At 42.4% G+C, this 19,259-nt stretch overlaps 1 protein-coding gene across 5 annotated transcripts in view; it reads right to left on the bottom strand.

Annotated features, from left to right (window-relative positions):
- Positions 1 to 3,499: 3,499 nt before the first annotated feature.
- fam168a (family with sequence similarity 168 member A) overlaps positions 3,500 to 19,259 on the bottom strand; it is a 31,410-nt gene continuing 15,650 nt past the window's right edge. For 2 of the 5 annotated variants that reach the window (XM_076281997.1, XM_076281999.1), the window contains 6 exons: positions 16,577 to 16,657; positions 13,933 to 14,058; positions 11,797 to 11,942; positions 9,716 to 9,905; positions 8,059 to 8,190; positions 3,500 to 7,840 (listed from right to left, as the gene is read on the bottom strand). In XM_076281997.1, the coding sequence (XP_076138112.1) occupies positions 8,078 to 8,190; positions 9,716 to 9,905; positions 11,797 to 11,942; positions 13,933 to 14,058; positions 16,577 to 16,657 (656 nt within the window). In that variant the 3' untranslated portion in view covers positions 3,500 to 7,840; positions 8,059 to 8,077. The remainder of the gene's footprint in view (positions 7,841 to 8,058; positions 8,191 to 9,715; positions 9,906 to 11,796; positions 11,943 to 13,932; positions 14,059 to 16,576; positions 16,658 to 19,259) is intronic. The other 3 variants (XM_076281998.1, XM_076282000.1, XM_076282002.1) reach the window with 3 other exon arrangements.

The following is a 19,259-nucleotide window of genomic DNA, read 5'->3' as shown; positions in this document are numbered from 1 at the left end:
AAAAACACTGCCTTAGACAGTTTTCACTATGTTTTGTATACAAAATCCAGTCAGTCAAACTTTACATTTCGTCTGACATTCATTTTTACATTTAATTTGGAAGTTATAATATTCAGGTAAAATAAATATATGGTGGAAATAAGTATTGAACGCTTAATCTTTTTTCAGTAATTAACCTAAACTTCCAGTGAGTCTATTCGAAATTTTCACCACACATTATATTAACACACATATAAAAAATCCACACATAAGAGTTTTGTGTATTAAAGTGGAATGACACAGGAAAAAAGTATTGAACGTGCCTACTGAAATTTCTTCAATACTTTGTGGAAAAGCCTTTGTTTGTAAAGACAGCTTCAAGACATTTCCTGTATGACAAAACGTATTAGTCGCAGTATCAGGTGTGATTTTGGTCCATTGTTTTAAACAGATTCCAGGGGTCCCTCTTGTGAATCCTGATCTTTAGTTCCAGATTACTTCCAGAACTGTTTAATTTAATTTAATTGAATTGGCTGCCTTCAAGTCTTTCTGGAGCTTTCTCCGAGTGGTCCTTGGCTCTTGGAATTGACTATCCTTCTGACTCCCTGGTCAGAAATATTGCGAGGAGATCCTGTGCCGGTTGATGATGCAGTGATGTTTCTTCCACTTGGAGATAATGGCTTCCCATGCTGCTTACTGGAAGATTCTGAAGTTTTGAAATGCATCTGTAACCAGTTTCATTGATATGTTTTGCAACAATAAGGTTGCAAAGGTCTTGGGAGAGCTTTTTGCTTTTATCCATCATGAAATGTTTCTTGTGTGACACCTTGGTAATGAAAAACCTTTTTATAGCCCATCAATATGTAAGCTACTAACCAAGCTTATATTAATTTGCGCAGATAGTAAGGATAACTACTCTCTAACTACTAACTAGCTAACTAACTAACTACTTACAGATTCCAGCTCGTTCCTTCCCTTTCCTTGCCTTAGTGCTTTTTCTTAGCGTGTTCAATACTTTTTCCCTGTGTTATTCCAGTTCATTACACATGACTCTACTTATGGAGTTGTTTGGATTTTTTATGTGTGGATTACCTGAGTTATTACTAATGCCTGATGAAAATGTTGTGCCCCCTGTATTCCGCTTTTCAAGGGCCCTCTCCTCCATTGCCCTATACTTCCCACTTTCCCCCCCAGTTCGACGCCCTTTAATCTGCTGAACCTTCTGCTTGTTTCCAAATATAAAAAAAACTCTCTGCAACTCAACATTGGCCTGCCGGCCTCAGCTGCCTGTGAGGGGCTTTTCAGTTGTGCTGGATTACTGTTCACTGCAAAGCGACCCAAGGATGAGTGCAACTAACTTTGAAAATCAACTACTGCTCAAACTTAAAGGAGAACTCCTTTTAAATGAACTACTTTTTACTTTTACTTGAGTACATTTTCAGATCGGTATTTTAACTTGTACTTGAGTAATATTTCATTAAGGTATTGGTACTTTTACTTGAGTACAATATTTTCATACTTTTTCCACCTCTGCTCATAATGACATATTGAGCCTCCTCAATGTTCCGGAGTTCTCCCTCAAGGCATTTTTATGTGGGTGATACAGCCCCCTCTACATTAATTGACACTCCTGGTATTTTTTTAACAAAAATACATGTGCCACGATTTTTGGCACCCCTGTATCTTATACTTTGTAAAGCCTCCCTTTTCCAATTAAACAGCTTTTAGTCTTCTCCAGTGACCTCTCTTTAGCTTACCCTATCAGTTTAGTATATTTAGGGGCAGCGATGGCCTACTGGTTAGCGCTTCGGACTTGTAACCGGAGGGTAGCCGGTTCGAACCCTGACCAGTAGGAACGGCTGAAGTGCCCTTGAGCAAGGCACCTAACCCCTCACTGCTCCCCGAGCGCCGCTGTAGCAGGCAGCTCACTGCGTCGCGATTAGTGTGTGCTTCACCTCACTGTGTGCTGAGTGTGTTTCACTAATTCACGGATTGGGATAAATGCAGACCAAATTTCCCTCAGGGGATCAAAAGAGTATATAGTATGCAGTTACAATCAGGGAACCGAGATAACCATGGCAGAACCTTGATTTTGTTTTCTCTAAGCCATTTCTGTGTTGATCTGGACATATGTTTGGGTTCATTGATCTAATGATCCAACCATGACCCACTTTTAGTGTCTTTGCTGAGACAGACTTTGATTTAAAATGATGTGGTACTTCATGGAGTTCATCGAATTAAAACAGCCCAACAGCATCACAGACGCTCCACCATACTTCTCAGTAGGCATGGACTTCTTTTCAGTATAGTGATCCCTCTATCACGCCAATCCCACCTGCTTTATAGGCTATTTGTTGCCAAAAAAGATCGGTACAACATCTCACCATAGAACATGATACAGGCCAGGTCCCATAGCCTTCAGAAACTCCAGCCTTTGTAATACCAAATAAACATTTGTGATTAAATGACGACAGGTTCTTCCATGGTGTGCCTCTTAAATATTCTGTAAATGTGGAGGTCACCTCTGAAGCTTTTTGAGACTTGGTCACCCCGAGGTCCTGATTCTTTTCTGTAACTCTCAAACAGATGTTCTTGTGGAATGTTTCTGCCTCTCTTACATTCTCCTCACTGTGTGTGGGAGCAAGATAAACACCACTCCTTGTCCAGGCAAGTTTGTTGATTGGAATTTCTTAATTATTGTTTAAGCTGTAAATACGGGCTTTTTTCTTTCATAAACACTACCTGACTTACAGAGGTCTGAAAACTTTCCCAAATAAATTTGAATTGTGTATTCTTTTCTGGAAGACTGATTAGGCCATTTGACTTCTGTGTCACTTTTTATACCTTAGGACGTCATGGAAAAATCTTGAAAGTTCTAGACACTCTGATGAACTTAAATAAATTGAACATAAATTATATAAAAAAATATTTATTTATTTATGTTGAATTGTTTATTTATTTTTCCATTCAAGGTTGTTTTTTTCTAAACTGTTTTTTTTATTGTGAGATATGGTATACATAGTTTTTTTATTCCCCTTTTCACTCAATTTTACCAGGGGTGCCAATAAATGTGGAGGGCACCTTTAGAAAATCATGGCTAACATTTCTGTTAGAAGTCCTGAAAGACCATGGCATTTGATCATAAAACACCCTTTTGACAAAACCAGTTTTTGTTTTTGTCTGAAAATTCTGATGGTAGCATTGTTTTTTAGCCGTGACTTACAGTAGTAAGAATATGCTTAGGTAAGACTTTATTCTGTTTGGTGGGTGGTGAAGAGCTGTGTATAGCTGATTGACCAATACCGGATGTCCCCCATCTCAGACAGGGAAGTGAAAAGCTCTAGGTTCACTTTCCTGCAGATGGCAGGAAGCTTGTACCGATTTCAGACATTGCACAATACCAAGGACGTAATTAGAAGCGTCAGTTGAAAAGACCATTGTAGTTCACAAGCACCACTGGATTTTTGTAAAGAAAATGCCAAGTAACAACAATATTACATTACGACAGTGGTTTTTTTTTTGGGAAAGATTTTAATAGTTATTGAATGTTCTACATCTTACAGTAAATATTATACAATTACAAACTTGGCTTAATTATGTCACAGGGATCACTAACTGATCCTCAAAAAATAAAACAAAAATGAACAAAAACATAAAAAAACAGATTTACACTTCATATCACAAGCCTGACATGGGTCTCCCTGCTCCACAAGACCATTAGCTGATACTGGACATTCTACAGTTCTCAAAACATTGGTGAAAAACATGCCCAGATCTAACCACACATTGTAGGAACATTACCAGAACACAGTGTCAGCTGGGTTACAGTTTTCTTAGGTGGGGGGAAGTCCCTATAAATGCTCAGGATATATCTTGGAAGACAAGGACTCTTACATTACAATTAGTGTTTCACGTTTTTTTTTTTTGTCCTACATTTTGAAATCAAAATCTCCTATTAACAATGAACTTACTGTTTCCTTCACAGTAGTGATCTGCCTACAGGTTTCCACCTCAGTTTTGGGATCATCTAAACATACTGACTGAAAACAGGTAGGGGCAAGATACATGATGCACACAAAATCCAATGTTGTCATATGTGACATTATGTGAATGTAGTCAAATCAGGTCATCATGATCATGTTCAGGGCACTGTGTTGACCTGTCACCGAAGGAGCCAAACGGTCTGCTTTGCCATGCACCAGACTGCTATTTTAAGCACTGTGTGCTTCCCTCTGATACTAAACAAACATAAGATTATCACACCACTTTTTGTTTTGTGTTGGTTTCAAATTCTATTGTTGTATGATGGGATGTGACATGAGCATATGTCAACGAATGGGGTGAAAGAAGAAAAAAAAAGACCTCTGGCCAATGTCATGGCAACAGAAAATGCATTTCTATACCTGCATCCCGGTTTCCCTGCCAACAACAATCATCAGCCGACCCATGACTGGCCAAGTTTTCCAGGTTCATAAAGGACAACTTGGCTTGTTTATGTCCACTCTGTCACACTGAAATATAAATGACTGAATAAGCTGGAGCGCAGGCCTTTAGGTCTGGCTCAGATGTCTGAAATTGCTAATGAGTAAATGGCCCCTGACTCTAATAGATCAGAATAGATTTGGAGCTCAGATCTTCTATGTCTCTTTTTAACTGAATGGAGTTTATATAACTGTGAATAAACATTGTCTTGCTGTAAATATACAGTTAATAATATGAAGTCCCTTACATTTTGAGATAAAGAAGCATGATGGTGCCCCCTCCACTTTGAATTTTACCGGGCTACAGAGATGGCGAGGAAAGACTCTAGTGTATGTGAGAAAGAGAACCCCTTTAGACTTGTGCTCTGAAATGCCCACGGACCGACGCACAGACGCACCACACTTCAGCTCAACCATAAAGATCCTCTATTTAAGAATAATAAACATCAATCATCATTAAACCTTAAATAACACTTATGGTAAAAAGCGCTTAAATCACATGTCAGAATGGACTTCCGCAAATCCTAGGTTATTTCCTCTCAATTTTTTTTTAAAACCAACCTGTTTATTTGTTTTGAAAACTATTTTGTTTTTGTCTTTTTTTCCCTTTACCTCAGCTCTCAGTGTAAAATATATACTGAATGACAACTGCCAAATCCTAGGATGCATCTCTAGAGGTCTGAAATCCACTGTGGATCACCAGTGGATAACCACTGGGGGCCAGAGAATCTATCAAAAACCGCATTGCATTGTTCAAGTCTTAGTGTTACAAATCAATGAGTAGCATAGATACACGAAACACGTTTGAATTCTCCCTCTAATACTGATTTGAGAGGCGAATGCTTTTGTTGTGTCTTGGTTTTGACCACCCCAAATTCCGGGAGAAATGGACGAGAGAGGATGTCAAAGAGTTCAGGCAAAGAGCAACATTGAAATGAAGAATGCTTACAAAGGATCTCGACTGGGCTCGAGCTGATGTGCTCGTAAAAGTCCTCACCGCCATTGCCAGCAGTGAGGCAGCTCAAACCTAAAGAGTAAAAAAAAAAAGAATCACCTGCAGTGAAACTAAATCTGAACAGAATCATTTTAGACCCCAAAACCAAAACAAAAATAATTGAATTCAATTTCAGAATGCATCGCTGTCGTTGTTCTTAGACTTCTGGAATGCCATTTTCTCTGTACGCAAAGTGCTCCCATTCAGTAGGAATGTTTTTAAAACATTACATACTCCATATAATAGTGCCTCTTTTTTTCACCCTGCTTTGACACACTCTCTCTCCATCCTTCTCTTGTAGCTATAGAGGGAATGTGATTGCTCGGAAAATATTTTTGACAGCACAACCCAAAGCTGCAATCCAACTTGATGCAACCATGCTTTGCAACAGAGCACAAAGCTGCTCTTTGTGAGGATATATACTGCATTCTTCTGCATGACCCATGCAATGTTACAGACAAATATGGTTCACTTGTACGCCTAGGCTACTCCACTTAGAAACATCACCTTTCTTGAGCTTGAGATATTGAAATAGTGGTTAATTTGCCTTAATGATTAAAAGAATACTTGATGCTGTCCGCTGAGAATTACTTACAAACACGTTATTGTGACTAAAGGGTACCATACTAAAGAGTTGTTCTTTTTTTCCTTAACGTTTTGTTAAATAAAATAATGTACCTTGTACCTATGTACTGAATGAACTTATTGTCTTATTTATCATTGTGCAATGCTTCTTCACACATATTGAATAAGGTTATTATGATATGTACTGTACTATAGTCATTTCTGGGTATATTATGGTAGACTACTGGGATATCCTGGAATAGTTCACAGAATTACTATCCTTTGTCTCCCCCCTTCTCTGCTCTTTTTACAAAATATCATTACTGTTCTGGGCCAGTAAGGCAGACTTTATTATTGCATTTAAGAACTGGTTTGATCTCAGACGCTACACATTTCACTCTGTGCAACAAAGCCCACCCATAACCCAGCATCCCACAGAGGACGTGGGTCAGTGCTGTACCACTGGTCTATTAGCCACAGAGCCAGCGAGGAGAGAGGGAGATGTGGACCCCCCTCAGCACCTCTCCGTGGACCTCTGCTCTAATCTGGTCTTGAGTTCTGTTCTGACCAAACCCATTTTAACCCCCCCCCCCCCAAATCCACTGTCATCCCTTTAACTCCTTGACGCGTTTTCCGTTTTCCTGAATGTTCTCGGTTACAACCTGACCCCCCATTTATGTCCTCGCAGGGCTTGGCACTCATTTTAGATTCACTATTTTTGATTATTAGATTGAAATCAGACCTGAAAGTCCAGTTAAGTGCCACACACACACACACACGCACGCACACACACACACACACACACACACACACAGATATTCACACACACACACGCACACGCACACACTCACACAGAGATCCTGCTTAATGTTCAACCCTTGAACCCACTGCACACCCATACACATGAGTATGTTATGTGTGATGTGTGTGTAGCAAGAGTGAGAGTGGGGGGCCGTGTGTGTTTTTGTCATGAATGTGCCTACGTGCAATTTGCGTGCGTGGCATGAGCACACACATGCACACACCTATTATAAATATATATACGCGTTATAATTTAGAAGCTGACTAATAAACAAACTGGCTTACTCAAAAAATGCTCTCTACTCGGTGTAAACTAAGTATTCCGATACCTAATGAAATTGAAAACCACGTTTTGCACTGCCAGACAGCGAATATATTCAATACAAATCTACCTAATAAACAGCTACAAGCTGGAAGACACCCTTGTTATCAGTACTGGAGGATGAACAGAAATCTGAGGGGAAACAAAAACTTCATGAAAATAAAAACGGGTTTAAAATAAAAACACCTCAACCTTTCCCAGACCATTCTGAGAGAGAATAAGGAAAACAAAACTGAAAAAAAAAAAAAAAAAAAAAAAAAAAAAAACTGTGCTAATATCTAAAAGTTAGAAAATTTGGCAGCATAAGTTCATGATTATGATGATAACCATAATGGTGACGACATTGCGCGTCTTAGCACACACCTACACACAAGCGTCATTACGGAACATAAACAGATCACTTAAGAGATGTGGTTGGTCAAAATCATTCTGGAGTTTCTCTGGAAATAATGATCAAGATTGTAAAAAAAACTGCAACAACTGATAGGCAAAACAAAAGAAAAAAAATTTTCAGAAACAAAACTTTAAATAAAAAAATAAAATAATAAAGCAGCTTTTACAAAAACACTCAAGAATGCATAAAGTGACCCTTGCACTTTTTTTTCTTTTGTTCTTGCAAACAGACGTGGCGTTTCCATGGTGATCACAGAGCGCCCATGTAAGACTTGAGTAGTTGCATACGATGTTTGGACTCCAGATCTGAAATGCAAAGATGGCAGGGAATCAAACGCAGCCAGTCTCATTTCACACTTTCCCCAGCTTGGGTAATGAGTAACTGGCTCTGTGAACTGAAGGTGTCTGTGTGTGTGTGTGTGTGTGTGTGTGTGTGTGTGTGTGTGTGTGTATGTGTGTGTGTGTGTGTGTGTGTGTGTGTGTGTGTGTTTGTGTGTGCCTGCATGCGTTTGTGACACCCTTACATGATAGGGTAGATGAGCTCTACCAGTGAGGTGGCACATAGCTGTACCCAGGGGTTCCTTGGGGCCTGTATGTTGGCACGGTGACGGGATGAGCTCCTATAGGGGTATGCTGAGGAGTGGTCAGCAGAGTACCTGGAGGGGGGAGCAGATGACCATCAACACCTCATACAGGGTCCATAACAACTGACACATCATGGTTACAGACATGTTACAGACAGTGAAATCAGTACGCAGTATACTGTTTGGGCCGAAATCTCCCATTCGCGTGTAAGCCCTTTTTATACGCTTCTAGTTACGCACTTTTCAGTTACGCGCATTCTCCCATTCCCGCATCTGTCACAACGACAGCACGCAGCTTCGAAATTTAAGCCGGTCTTACGGAGGCGTGATTTATTTAAAATGATCAAAAAACTGATCTACCACCTTGTTAATTTAGGTTGATTTGAAAACGTGGAACGTGGACATTCTCATTGACCTTCTGAATGCCATTTAAATCCAGAAAGAACACAAACCAGTCAAGAAAGCAAGGTGAACTGAATAGCTAACGGCCTACATGGTGTGTTATCACATGCCTAACATGCCTAACAAAGAATTGACTTTCACTTTTGCTCTGAGGTACATTATGTTTATTAAGAGTCAAGACATGTTTGAGGTGTGTAGATTCATAATTTAAAACTCACTGTTGAGAAAGAAAGTTTCAATGGCAGCTGCTCCTCAAAATATTAATTTATCTATGCTAACTGACACCTGCAGTTTCGAATACAGTATAACAATACCAGCCACCATTACAAACGAACCAGAGACAGGAGAATATAAACAACGCTGCTCGACAATAGTGCAGGCGTCTGTGCAAGTGTATGGATGACTTCGGTCAAGTTGGAAAGAAATGGACAGATTCAAACAAAGTAGGTTATGGGATGATGACATCACGTCTTCAAGATGACTTCAAGTCGCTCCGATATCCAAATGGGGTTATTATAACAGGGTTTTCTCTATTTAACAATGTAGCATCATTAATAAGGTAATGACACTAATGGAGGAAAACATGAAGCTGTATCAACATATTAAGCACCACATTCGATACATGTATTTAGAACTAGGCCTACTGGTGACATCAAGCAATATGCTGTTTCACCTTGTAGTGGCACTCAACCTTAATACAGCCCTCAGATGCGCTTAGTTGGAAAGGTGCTTAAGTCAGTGGCAGAATGTGTGCAAGAGTTGTATACATAAGAAACATCCGGATTTTGGAGTAGCTCCACCCAACTGGCTTCATAGCACGTAAAAGACAGACTTAAGGGTAGAATGCGCAGGCTGAAAAGCGCTTAGTTGCTTAGACGCTTAGTTGCTTAGACGCTTAGTTGCGTGCTTTTTCTGATTTACGCACCCTTACGCACATGGGAGAATTCCCCCCTACAGTATGTTAATACCGTATGTATTTCTTTTGCGTCCATATGTGTGCCCGTTTGGGTGATTGTGTGTCTAAATATAAGTGAGTGTGATCTGTGTGATACACTGCACCCGTGTGTGTGCGCCTCAGATTAAAAGATTGTGTCTTTGTGTAATATGCCCCTTTAGTTTGAGGGGCTGTTTTAGCATGTACATGCGTTAGTGTTCCAGACTGTGTTTGTGTGCATAGGCTTTGGTGAGAACTCACCTGCTGACATGGCCATGGTGGTGCCGGCCACCATGCCCATAGCCACGCCGTTGGAGCGCGGGGCGGGGACTGGTGCAGGGTAGATGGCAGAGGGGATGCTGTTGGGCTGCACCACCGTGGTGTGGTGGATGACGTGCGGCTGGGCCGCATACACAGGCTGTGTGTAGTAAGCACCCTGCATAGACAGATACTGTGTCTCAGCAAATGGCAATGAAAAACAAATTAATCAACCGCACACATGGCAGAAAAGGGCATGACACTTACAACAAAAGATCATTTGCAGCGAATGCATTTCACATATCTCTTAACCATTCATTCAGGGCATGTAAATCACACACACTTTTTAGCCCAGTGAGAGACCAATTTCCACCCATTTCCTTTGATCACCTAATAATCTATACCCCACTGGACCAAAACACACCTAATGACCTATGGAAATGGGCTTCACTAATGGCTCATATAGTGCCTGCTTCCATGGATATCAAATGACCATTAATTTATCCAAATATGGATCAAATGTAGAAAGTGGTATCTGGTGCATCTGTCTGCACAAGCAGATGAGTGCAATATCACTTCCATTTCTGCTCATTCAACACACCCATCCTACATTCACTACAAGCCATATGTATAGGGTCAGCAAGCTGTACAACACACTACATTTGTACGCTACAGATGAGAAGGGGATTCCCCTTTCAATATTGCTATCAGAAACTGAAAAGACAACTGACATGAAATAAACTACAACACATTGAAATAAAAAAATAATCATTTGGAGATGACTTTGCATTGACTATGCCTGTGTAACTAGTTTAGATGTCTACTATGTTTTCTTAATGTTCCTGTTCTAAAAAAGTGAATATTTTGATGTTTGTACCAAATCCTTTGTTATGTTTTGTATTGTATGTCAACCTTCCTAGAGTGGACAGGATAAGGAATAGGTAAGTTTGATAACAAGAACCTAAATTCGTATATAGGATTTAAAAATGTGAACACATATTATGAATTGCAGTAATGACCAATTAATAATCTATTGGGCTAAATAAAAACTATGACGCATTGGCAATATATTGGATATGGACTTCCTCTGTGGAATTTGTCATCAAATTAATCCTCATCATTTGAGAAGCCATGATGGCTCTAGAGCCCTTGGCTAACAGTATTTTCACAATGGCTCAACAGGATTGGCCGATCCATTTGTCAAACCAGCTGTGATGATTAGATCAGAAGTGAGTGAGCAGGGTGAGTTTTTGCTCAAAGCAAGAGGGAGATTCCGTCTTTAAAACAAACAGATTAGCACTAGTATTCTTTTGAGATGCAAGTATGCGTGTAAGCATCCATGTTGCGCAAACGCAGACTTTCTGGAGTACACTTAAGCCCTTAAAATGGCATTACAACCACCGAGAAGGTTGTTTTCATTTCTCAGTACAGGATTACGCAAAAAATGGCTGGACTGATTTTTTTATGCAACTTGGTGGAAAGGTGTCGCATGGGCCAGGGACGAACCCATTAAATGTTGGAGTGGAACCAACACACCAGGCAGCTCCATGGATTTACAGCGCATGGCATTCTGCCCTGACAGAGGACTGCACTCTTTCACTGCTCCTATCATCTGCAAAAGCAATAGCGAAGCTCACTTGGTTGAAGTCAGCATACATTTAAAATTAATCAATGATCAATGCAAATAAGATTTAAGGACACTTGGCTTGGTCTTTTTTTCATGTACAAGTTACAAATCGGATTCCAAGTTTACTGGTATAGGTGACTCACCCTTTAATGCTCATCTCCTCTTGGTAAGGACAGGGACTCTTTAACTTAAAGTTGCAACTTAAACTAACATAGTTTATCCATAAGTTTATCCCATAATTTATCTGCAGCAGGTCTATTAGTTCACATTGTTATTCCATGCTTATATGAAATATTGATGTATGCCACTTGGTGCCTCTAGTGGCAGTGGATGACAGTGTGTGTGTGTGTACTGTGATAAAAGTCCAAATGGTGCAATATGTATGATATGTCCACTACAATCATATTCGTTTTCATCCACATATCCATCCTTCACAGTGCAGGAGAGGGTAACGTACCTGAGCATAGAGGTTCTGCTGGGGGAAGGCACTTCTGATGGGGTACATGGCGGCTTGGGCATAGGGGTTGGGGGATGGGGAGTAAGGTGGGGGGGCTCCATTGGTCTGGGTGGGGGGCACTTTGTATGGCGTCCCGGCGGTGTATCCTGTCGCGAGAAAGAAGAGACAAGAGTGAGTTCATGCGGCGGATGCCGAGGGACTAAGGACAGGAGATAAGATGGGTCACAGTGGTCAAGCGATGTACGATGGGTTGGATGAGGGTTGTCTGGCATCCTATGCTTCCCCTCAGTGGTGAGCCATGCAAGTCAATGTCTGAATCGGAATCTGACTAGCGCTGTCTGCACTGTCATTCAGCAGCTGGGATACTGCCAGGGCAGTCTCACCGCCTAAATATAGCTGCATCATTTGGGACAGACTCATTCTGTTAGCCCTATTATCTAAGTGCCATTTTTGTGTCTTTCATAACCGAGTGTTATTTTAAACATACAGCCAGCACTCTGAGGTCACAGGCGCACAAACTCTCTCTCACACACACATACACACACACACACAATACAGAGCATCAGCTCTATTTAGTATCAATATCATGCTGCCAACAAAAGTCTAACCATCATGCAAACGCCACTCAAAGTAACAATGAAAGTCAATGAAACAACAACACACCAGTTTATTGAATGACAGACAACTGATCAAATCACACACACAGACAGCCACAACAAAGACAAAAGCAAAAAAAACATTTAGGCTACAGCATGACCTTAAAGGACAACTCTGGTAGAAGACGAACCTGGGCCTATTTTTTGGATGATAACAAGTGTTTTTGTTGGGGACCAAGACAACATTAATTGGAGTTTTGCTATGAGAAATCCATAAAGTTCATATAAAATGCTGCACAAACTACTGGTAATGAGCCTTGGCAGTGGCGATTTACTTTGACACAGTCAGCTTGCACCCAAGGCTATTGCTATATTCTATTTCACTGCAAATGTATGCATATTCCAGTCTTACTCACAACTACTCTGATTCCCAACAAACGTTTACTTTTGTTATCCTAAAATAGACTCTAGGCTGTTCTTAGACCGGAATTGTCCTTTAATGAGGTTTTAGTCACAACAAAGAATGTACTTTATGAATCAGGTCAGAGAAAAAAAAAAACAACATTCATGAAATCAGTTCCCACAAACACAGTCCACAAATCAAGAGATGCCACTTCCTGAGAGCCCCTATGTTCGCGATCAATGCATCTCTGTTATGCCGCGTGTAATGTCATTAAATCGCACTGGTGACCTTTCTGTGGCCTTTTCAAGTGTTCCCAGAGGGACCTTTGATGCCTGTGGGCTGCTGTCTCTGTATACCACTAGACCTGATTGAACTGAGAGCTTTGATAATAAGTTTACCGTCTGAGTCAATTCCGACACTGCTAAGATCTTTGTCACTGACACAAGACAGGACATGGCATTTAATGGATGCTCCCCCCTGAGTCTTGCAGTGTTGACAGCAGGTTTCAGCGGCTGATATTATCCTCAGAGGAGTAGGATATTAGCTTTGCTGAATAGCCAGTAGCACCCTATTCTAAGGGCTCCCCAAGCAACGTGTACATTACTATCTTGTACTGGGTTGAGTGCATTCATACATCTGTTGGGAAGAGTGCAGTGTGGCCAGGCATGGCCACTGGGCTTGAGGCTTTATTTCAGGCTATGTTACATCTGAACCGCTAAATCCCCCTTAGCTGTTCCATTCCCTGAAGTGCATGGGTGTGGGTGTGTATGAGAGCAAAGAAAAAAGAATGTTACTGGAGCAAGCAGTGATATATGTGATGAAGTGTATTAGCACTGCATGCTATGGTTAAGGCCTGTGTTTGTAGGTGTAGTTGTGATTATATAACTACAGAAATATGATCAAAGGTGTGTGTATACAACTAACACCACGCTGAATTCTCTAAACTTGATGGAGCATCCTGACATATCAAGATATGCTATGATCTACATGTATGAAATAACAAAGGATGTGCAAATGTGTTTTTATGGCAGATGTATATGCCTGCAAGCATGTGTGTGTGTGTGTGTGTGTGTGCGTGTGTGATGGTAGTGCCTTGTGTTCAGGAACAGTTATGTAGTAGATAGGGATCATATTTACTGAATGCTGCAGACGAGGCCTGGTACTGCCTGCTCTCAGAGCCCGCGTCCACGGCCAGGTCATAGGAGCCGTCAGTGGCCCCGGGGCCAGAGGGGTTCTGGGGCCAGCTCTGCTTCACCAGCAGCACTGTCCCAACACACACAACAGAACAAGGGCGGGAGGGTTATACACACAGAACAGCAAGGCACGCCAGAGCTTCTGCCTCCTCTCCTCTTTTCTAATGTCATCTCCACTTCTTTCTTTTCCTCCATTCCTTGTCCTCTTGTCATCACTACTTGGGCCCTCCCCTGCCCCCACCTCTCTGTGGTGATGCCTCCTTTTTCTCTAAGCTGAGATGTTAAGTGGTGACTGCGCAGTGCATGCATTCATTCGTTGCTTATGGCTGATGTGAGCAGTGCAACTACCAGGTCTGCCACCAGAGGGAGCCCCTGAACCATCACAGTCTGCTTCGTGAGACAAAAAAAAAAAAAAAAGAAAAAACGCAAACACGCGAGAAGAAAGGAACAAAGCGTCCAGGCTGTTTCTGTGCTCCCCGCTCTCTCAGAGGATGAACTATGCCATAACAGCCTATGAGTCAGTCAAATAACTAAAGCATAGCTTGTGTGCACAATTGGCAGTTTTTCCCAGAGCAAAAACTGCTACTCGCACACATACACAACAGCCTCATATTTTTCCTTCACTTTACATTTATATATTGTATGGTAATTACACAACATTTACATTAAGAAATTCATACCATTTACTAAACGTGATCTGAAGTCATCTATTGACATTCTTGTCAATATACCATAAAACTATTTATAACCTTACAGAATAACTGATCATCATTCCCTTCATTAGAGCGGAAAGACTATATCTCAGATTAAACAAAGCCTATTAAGGAGTTCTACTGGTCTATGGATGAGTGGACAATGAGAGAATTCAGATAACTATCCCTTTAAAAAATTCTGACCACGTTAGCCGCACGTCATCAAGCACCTCCTTCACGCATCAGTACCACAGCAGAGAACTGCGCTCAGAATACACTGACTGCCAACACAACTATGCTAGCAAGGGAGCCATCATTAGCAATAAATCTACAATAGATGAGAACAGAACGCCACTTCCTCCATTTTCTCCTTTACGTTGCGGCCATCGCTTCTTCGTACAGCATGAATGCTGACTGACAGCGGTGATACAGGCCATCTGCTCTGGCCTGCATGCAACTCAGCTGGCTCATAATCTCCAGTTAATAAAAACGGCTTAACATTTTTTTCCTGCTTCCCATTTCAACATCTGCCAATGAAGGCTTTCAGGTCTGCAAAATAGACTTTACTGGATCAACAGAGCCATAAAAACGGCTAACATTTAAGGGAGAAGCAATGCAACACACATGGTAAAGAGAGGATTGTTTGTGTGTTTATCTATGCATAAGATGAGTGTGTCTACCTTCAGCTCTGTCCATCTGGGTGATGCATCCTACCTACCTGCCCATCGTACTGAGCTATGTGTTGTCCCACTTCAGTTCTGTATCCATTTCAGCTGACCTTTGATGTTGCTCTTAAACTAATGTGGTACTGACAGCAGTAGCATTCAAAGCAGCTGACTGGACATGATTTTGTGATGAGTACTTCCTTACCGCTATTACTGATAATGAAAGAGCTGAATGCCCCACTATGTGTAGATCATCCTCACCACTCTCACCATGTTCTTGCTCTAGGTGAGATTTTACTTTATTTGTTTTCGCATTAAAATATTACTCACTGGCAAGTGCTTAGTGAGGAAATACAACTGAAGTTGAAACTAAGCTTCTCACTCAGACAGCGCTCCAGCAGCTTGTCTGCAACCCTGAGGTCCAGGATGGACAGTTGCGGGTCCATCTGTTTGGCTGGCTGAGACGAGGCGTGTTTGCGGTGCTGCGGCCAGCTGCCCTGCTGCTACAGACACACACTCCAGACGACTTAGCGTGACCCAGCGGTGCTGTCCGGCTCTTTGCTTGAACTCGCTCAGCCCTCAGACTTACTGAGTGGAGTAAGGGCTGTTTACAAATACCAATCTACTATTAGGGAGCGCTGCTGAACATCACTGGCTTGTGTTTGTATTCTCAAATCTGGCACTTTACCGGCTAACTTTGTGGCATTATTTACAAGCAGGTCACAGGTCAGAGGCTCTGATCCACTCCACTGTCCTCAGTTCCAGCGGCACCTGAAGTAGCTGCACAAGAGCTCTTCCTGCAGTGCATGAGTGCTATGAACACAGTCAGAGCATGCTCAGTCATTTAGCACTATGATCAGACCATCTGTACTTCATATTAGCCACCACTGCGCTGACCATTTTTACAAACAGAACACCTCATTTGCTGTCATTGGGATATGTTCTTTGGATGACCCTGGCATATAAGCAATAGTGTATGTTTATGTATATATGTGTGTGTTGGAGTGTGTGTGTGGGCGTGTGTGCGTGTGTGCATGAGTGTGGTCTTACCTTGTTAATGTTATGGATGCCAGCTGGCTCGGGAATGAGTATATATTTGAAGCCAGTTTTGCACTGTGTTGTCTGGAAGCTATGTATACATTTATATGAAATTTTATATATATGACATGCAGGTGTGTGTGTGTGTGTGTGTGTGTGTGATGTGTTTGTGCATGTGTGTGTGCGCTCTTACCTGGTGGATACCCTGGACTCCCTGTCTGGTAGAGGTTAGGTGTGTAGGTAGGGGCTGTGGTGGGGTAGCCTGATGGGTATCCTGGAAACAGAAACAGAAATGTTTCAAAAATAACCACACAAAAAAGTGTGTTTGCACGGAGTGGGTGTACTGCACCCTCCATAGCTACACGATCCCTTTCAAAGCCGGCCATCTTGTGTGCATCTGTGCGCCCGTACGTTTTTTTTTTTTATCCTGACAAGTCATTCTTCATCTGAGTTGGCGCTTACTTTTGGCCGCTCAAATTCCCAGCTCAAATAAAGCCAGTCACGGCGCCCTGTTTGTCCTCATTCCGTCATCAGGCGGCGCTGCGAGTGGAGCCGGTGGTCCGCGGGGGCTGGCGGTCGGGCCGAGCGTGGAGTGGAGCGTGGCGAAGCCGGACAGGCCCAGATGGCGCTCATTACAAATCGTCTGTCCGCGTACGACACGCTCGACTGACTCCGCCGACACCTCCCCCTTTTGGCGAGCGCAGCCGCAGAGCGTTTGTGTGCGTGTGTGTGAACTGGATGGCAGAAACCTCCACAAAGCATTCCCCTTCAGATGATTATGGGGGCCTGTTTTGAAGGTTTCAAACACCTCCCTGAGCTTTGAATTGAAATGATGCCATGTGGTCTCTCTCTCTGAGCTGAATGAACAGCTGGTCTCTCAGCACTGGGCCACTGGAGCGCATCACAGACAGATCGAGGCCTGTCAGCACACCAAGTGTCTCCACTTCAGGACCAGGTAAGAGCGGTCAATCCCTAATACAATCTCATATATATTTATATATTAATTTGTATAGTAGCTTTTTGTGAAATATATGACATATATGTGTGATGCTAAACCAGCGCCTCAACCACAGACAGCATGTGTTGCTGGAGGGGGGCAATGGCCTCCCACTGTTCAGCCTTGTGTCCATGTGGGTCCACTCACTCTCTACAAATAAACTCGTCTCTGCGTAGCCCCAGGGATTAACGTGTCCTCCGATGGCTAAGATTAGCACTGGTACCAAAATATGACAAAACCAACACGGACAGACACGTCCCATCATCCATCTGTTTCTTCCCCTCCTCGCTATCCATGGTCTGCTTTTGAGGGAGGTTTGGGGCTTCGAGGTAAGCGCCTGGGAGTACCTCGGGAGTCTAAGCGTGCTCCAAACTGTCTTCTGAGCAACAGTTTTACTGATAGCATTGCTGCTCTGCCTCCCTCTTGCCTGACACCTCTTCCCTTGTTCCTTCTTGGTTGTGGTTTTGAGCTGGTCCAGGTCTCTTATCTCTCTGGCAGCCCTCTCCTCAACTCCTATCCTTCCTCCTGTGTCTGTCTGAGGAGCACACTGACAAATGATCCAGGCCGCCATCAGAAGAAAAGCTTTGCACAACGAACCAGAAATGATTTGAATGAGAAATTACTTGGACAGCGAAGTACAGGGAAACCATCTCTTGAGTAAAATCTCTAAGCGATGTTTGGTAACGTCACTTCTGTTGACGTTCAAACAAACAGAGAACTAGCTCGCTACTCCCTCCCCCTCCCTCCCGTGCAATTGAAACTCTCCTAAACGCGCATCTCGTCTGTGATTGGCTGGAGCAGTTTGTTGTGTTTTTATGGTCCAGGCTGGACCAAGTTGTTTTTGTTGCCGTTTTTGGAGCCTGGGCTGTCCACAGAGACATTTTTACAATGTATTCAGAGCACAGGCAGCTAGCAGATGGTTAGGTGATGTTTGGAGTATGTGACAAAAATTTTTTTACCTTACAAACCGCATAACATTGCTTAGAGCACATTTGAATATGAACATGGCCTGTAATTATTCTCTCAATGTTTTTGAAGCTTAATTAACAGTTTGTGCACACATTCATTCATATTTCCCTCCTCAGCTGGCTGACACTGAGGTCTACTTAATGACAACCTTGCTTATGCTTCTTCTGTCATCAATGCAGTTGATTTGAGCATAAACTACCAAAGCAAGAGGTGCATATAGATCCTATTCTAATCTCCTGTTAACAAAGCACCAACATTACACTCCCCACAATTAGAGTGGAATTACACGACTAATGAGACGGTAATGAAGTGTTTCTGTCTCTCTCTCTCTCTCTCTCAGTATCTATCTCTCTCTCTCTCTCTCTGTGCACATTCAGCTCGTGGTATGACAGGTTGGTAGAGAGGAGAGGAAGGGAGGGGTGTGAGGAGGCTGTGTGTGTGTGTGTGTGTGTGTGTGCGTGAGTGTGTGAGAGAGAGGTTCCGGGAGAGAACTAGTGAGGCTCTGAATCACAGGAAGAGATCCCCCCACGCATGCCAGGGAGTAAGGGGGGGGTGAGGGGTGCAGTGAGGCTGTTGCCATGGAGACAAACAGGAAGCACTCCAGTGACTTCTACAGTGGAACAGGAAGGTGCGTTCATTCAAGGACACACACACACACACACACACACACACACACACACACACAGTCTTTCTCCCTCTCAGCAGAACTTCTAAAGAAGATCGCTCAGAGACCCTAATGAGGCCACGTGAGCGCATTGCGCGGCCAAAATGGGATTTATTCAATTAACTTCTGGGTGTCTGCATTTCCCAGTGACCTCCTCAGGAGATCCACAAATGTATGATGACAACGCACTAATCTAGGGAGACTAATGAGAACTGATTGATTGAATCTATTGAATGTCATTAGTCT

The sequence above is a fragment of the Alosa pseudoharengus genome, unplaced genomic scaffold, assembly GCF_046254945.1.
Source record: "Alosa pseudoharengus isolate Yale_2024_CS ecotype anadromous, Long Island Sound unplaced genomic scaffold, YU_APseudo_1.1 YU_APseudo_1.1_scf_13, whole genome shotgun sequence".
NCBI lineage: Eukaryota > Metazoa > Chordata > Actinopteri > Clupeiformes > Clupeidae > Alosa > Alosa pseudoharengus.
The sequence above is the reverse complement of the archived record's forward strand: the minus strand, read 5'-3'. Positions and strand labels throughout refer to the sequence as shown.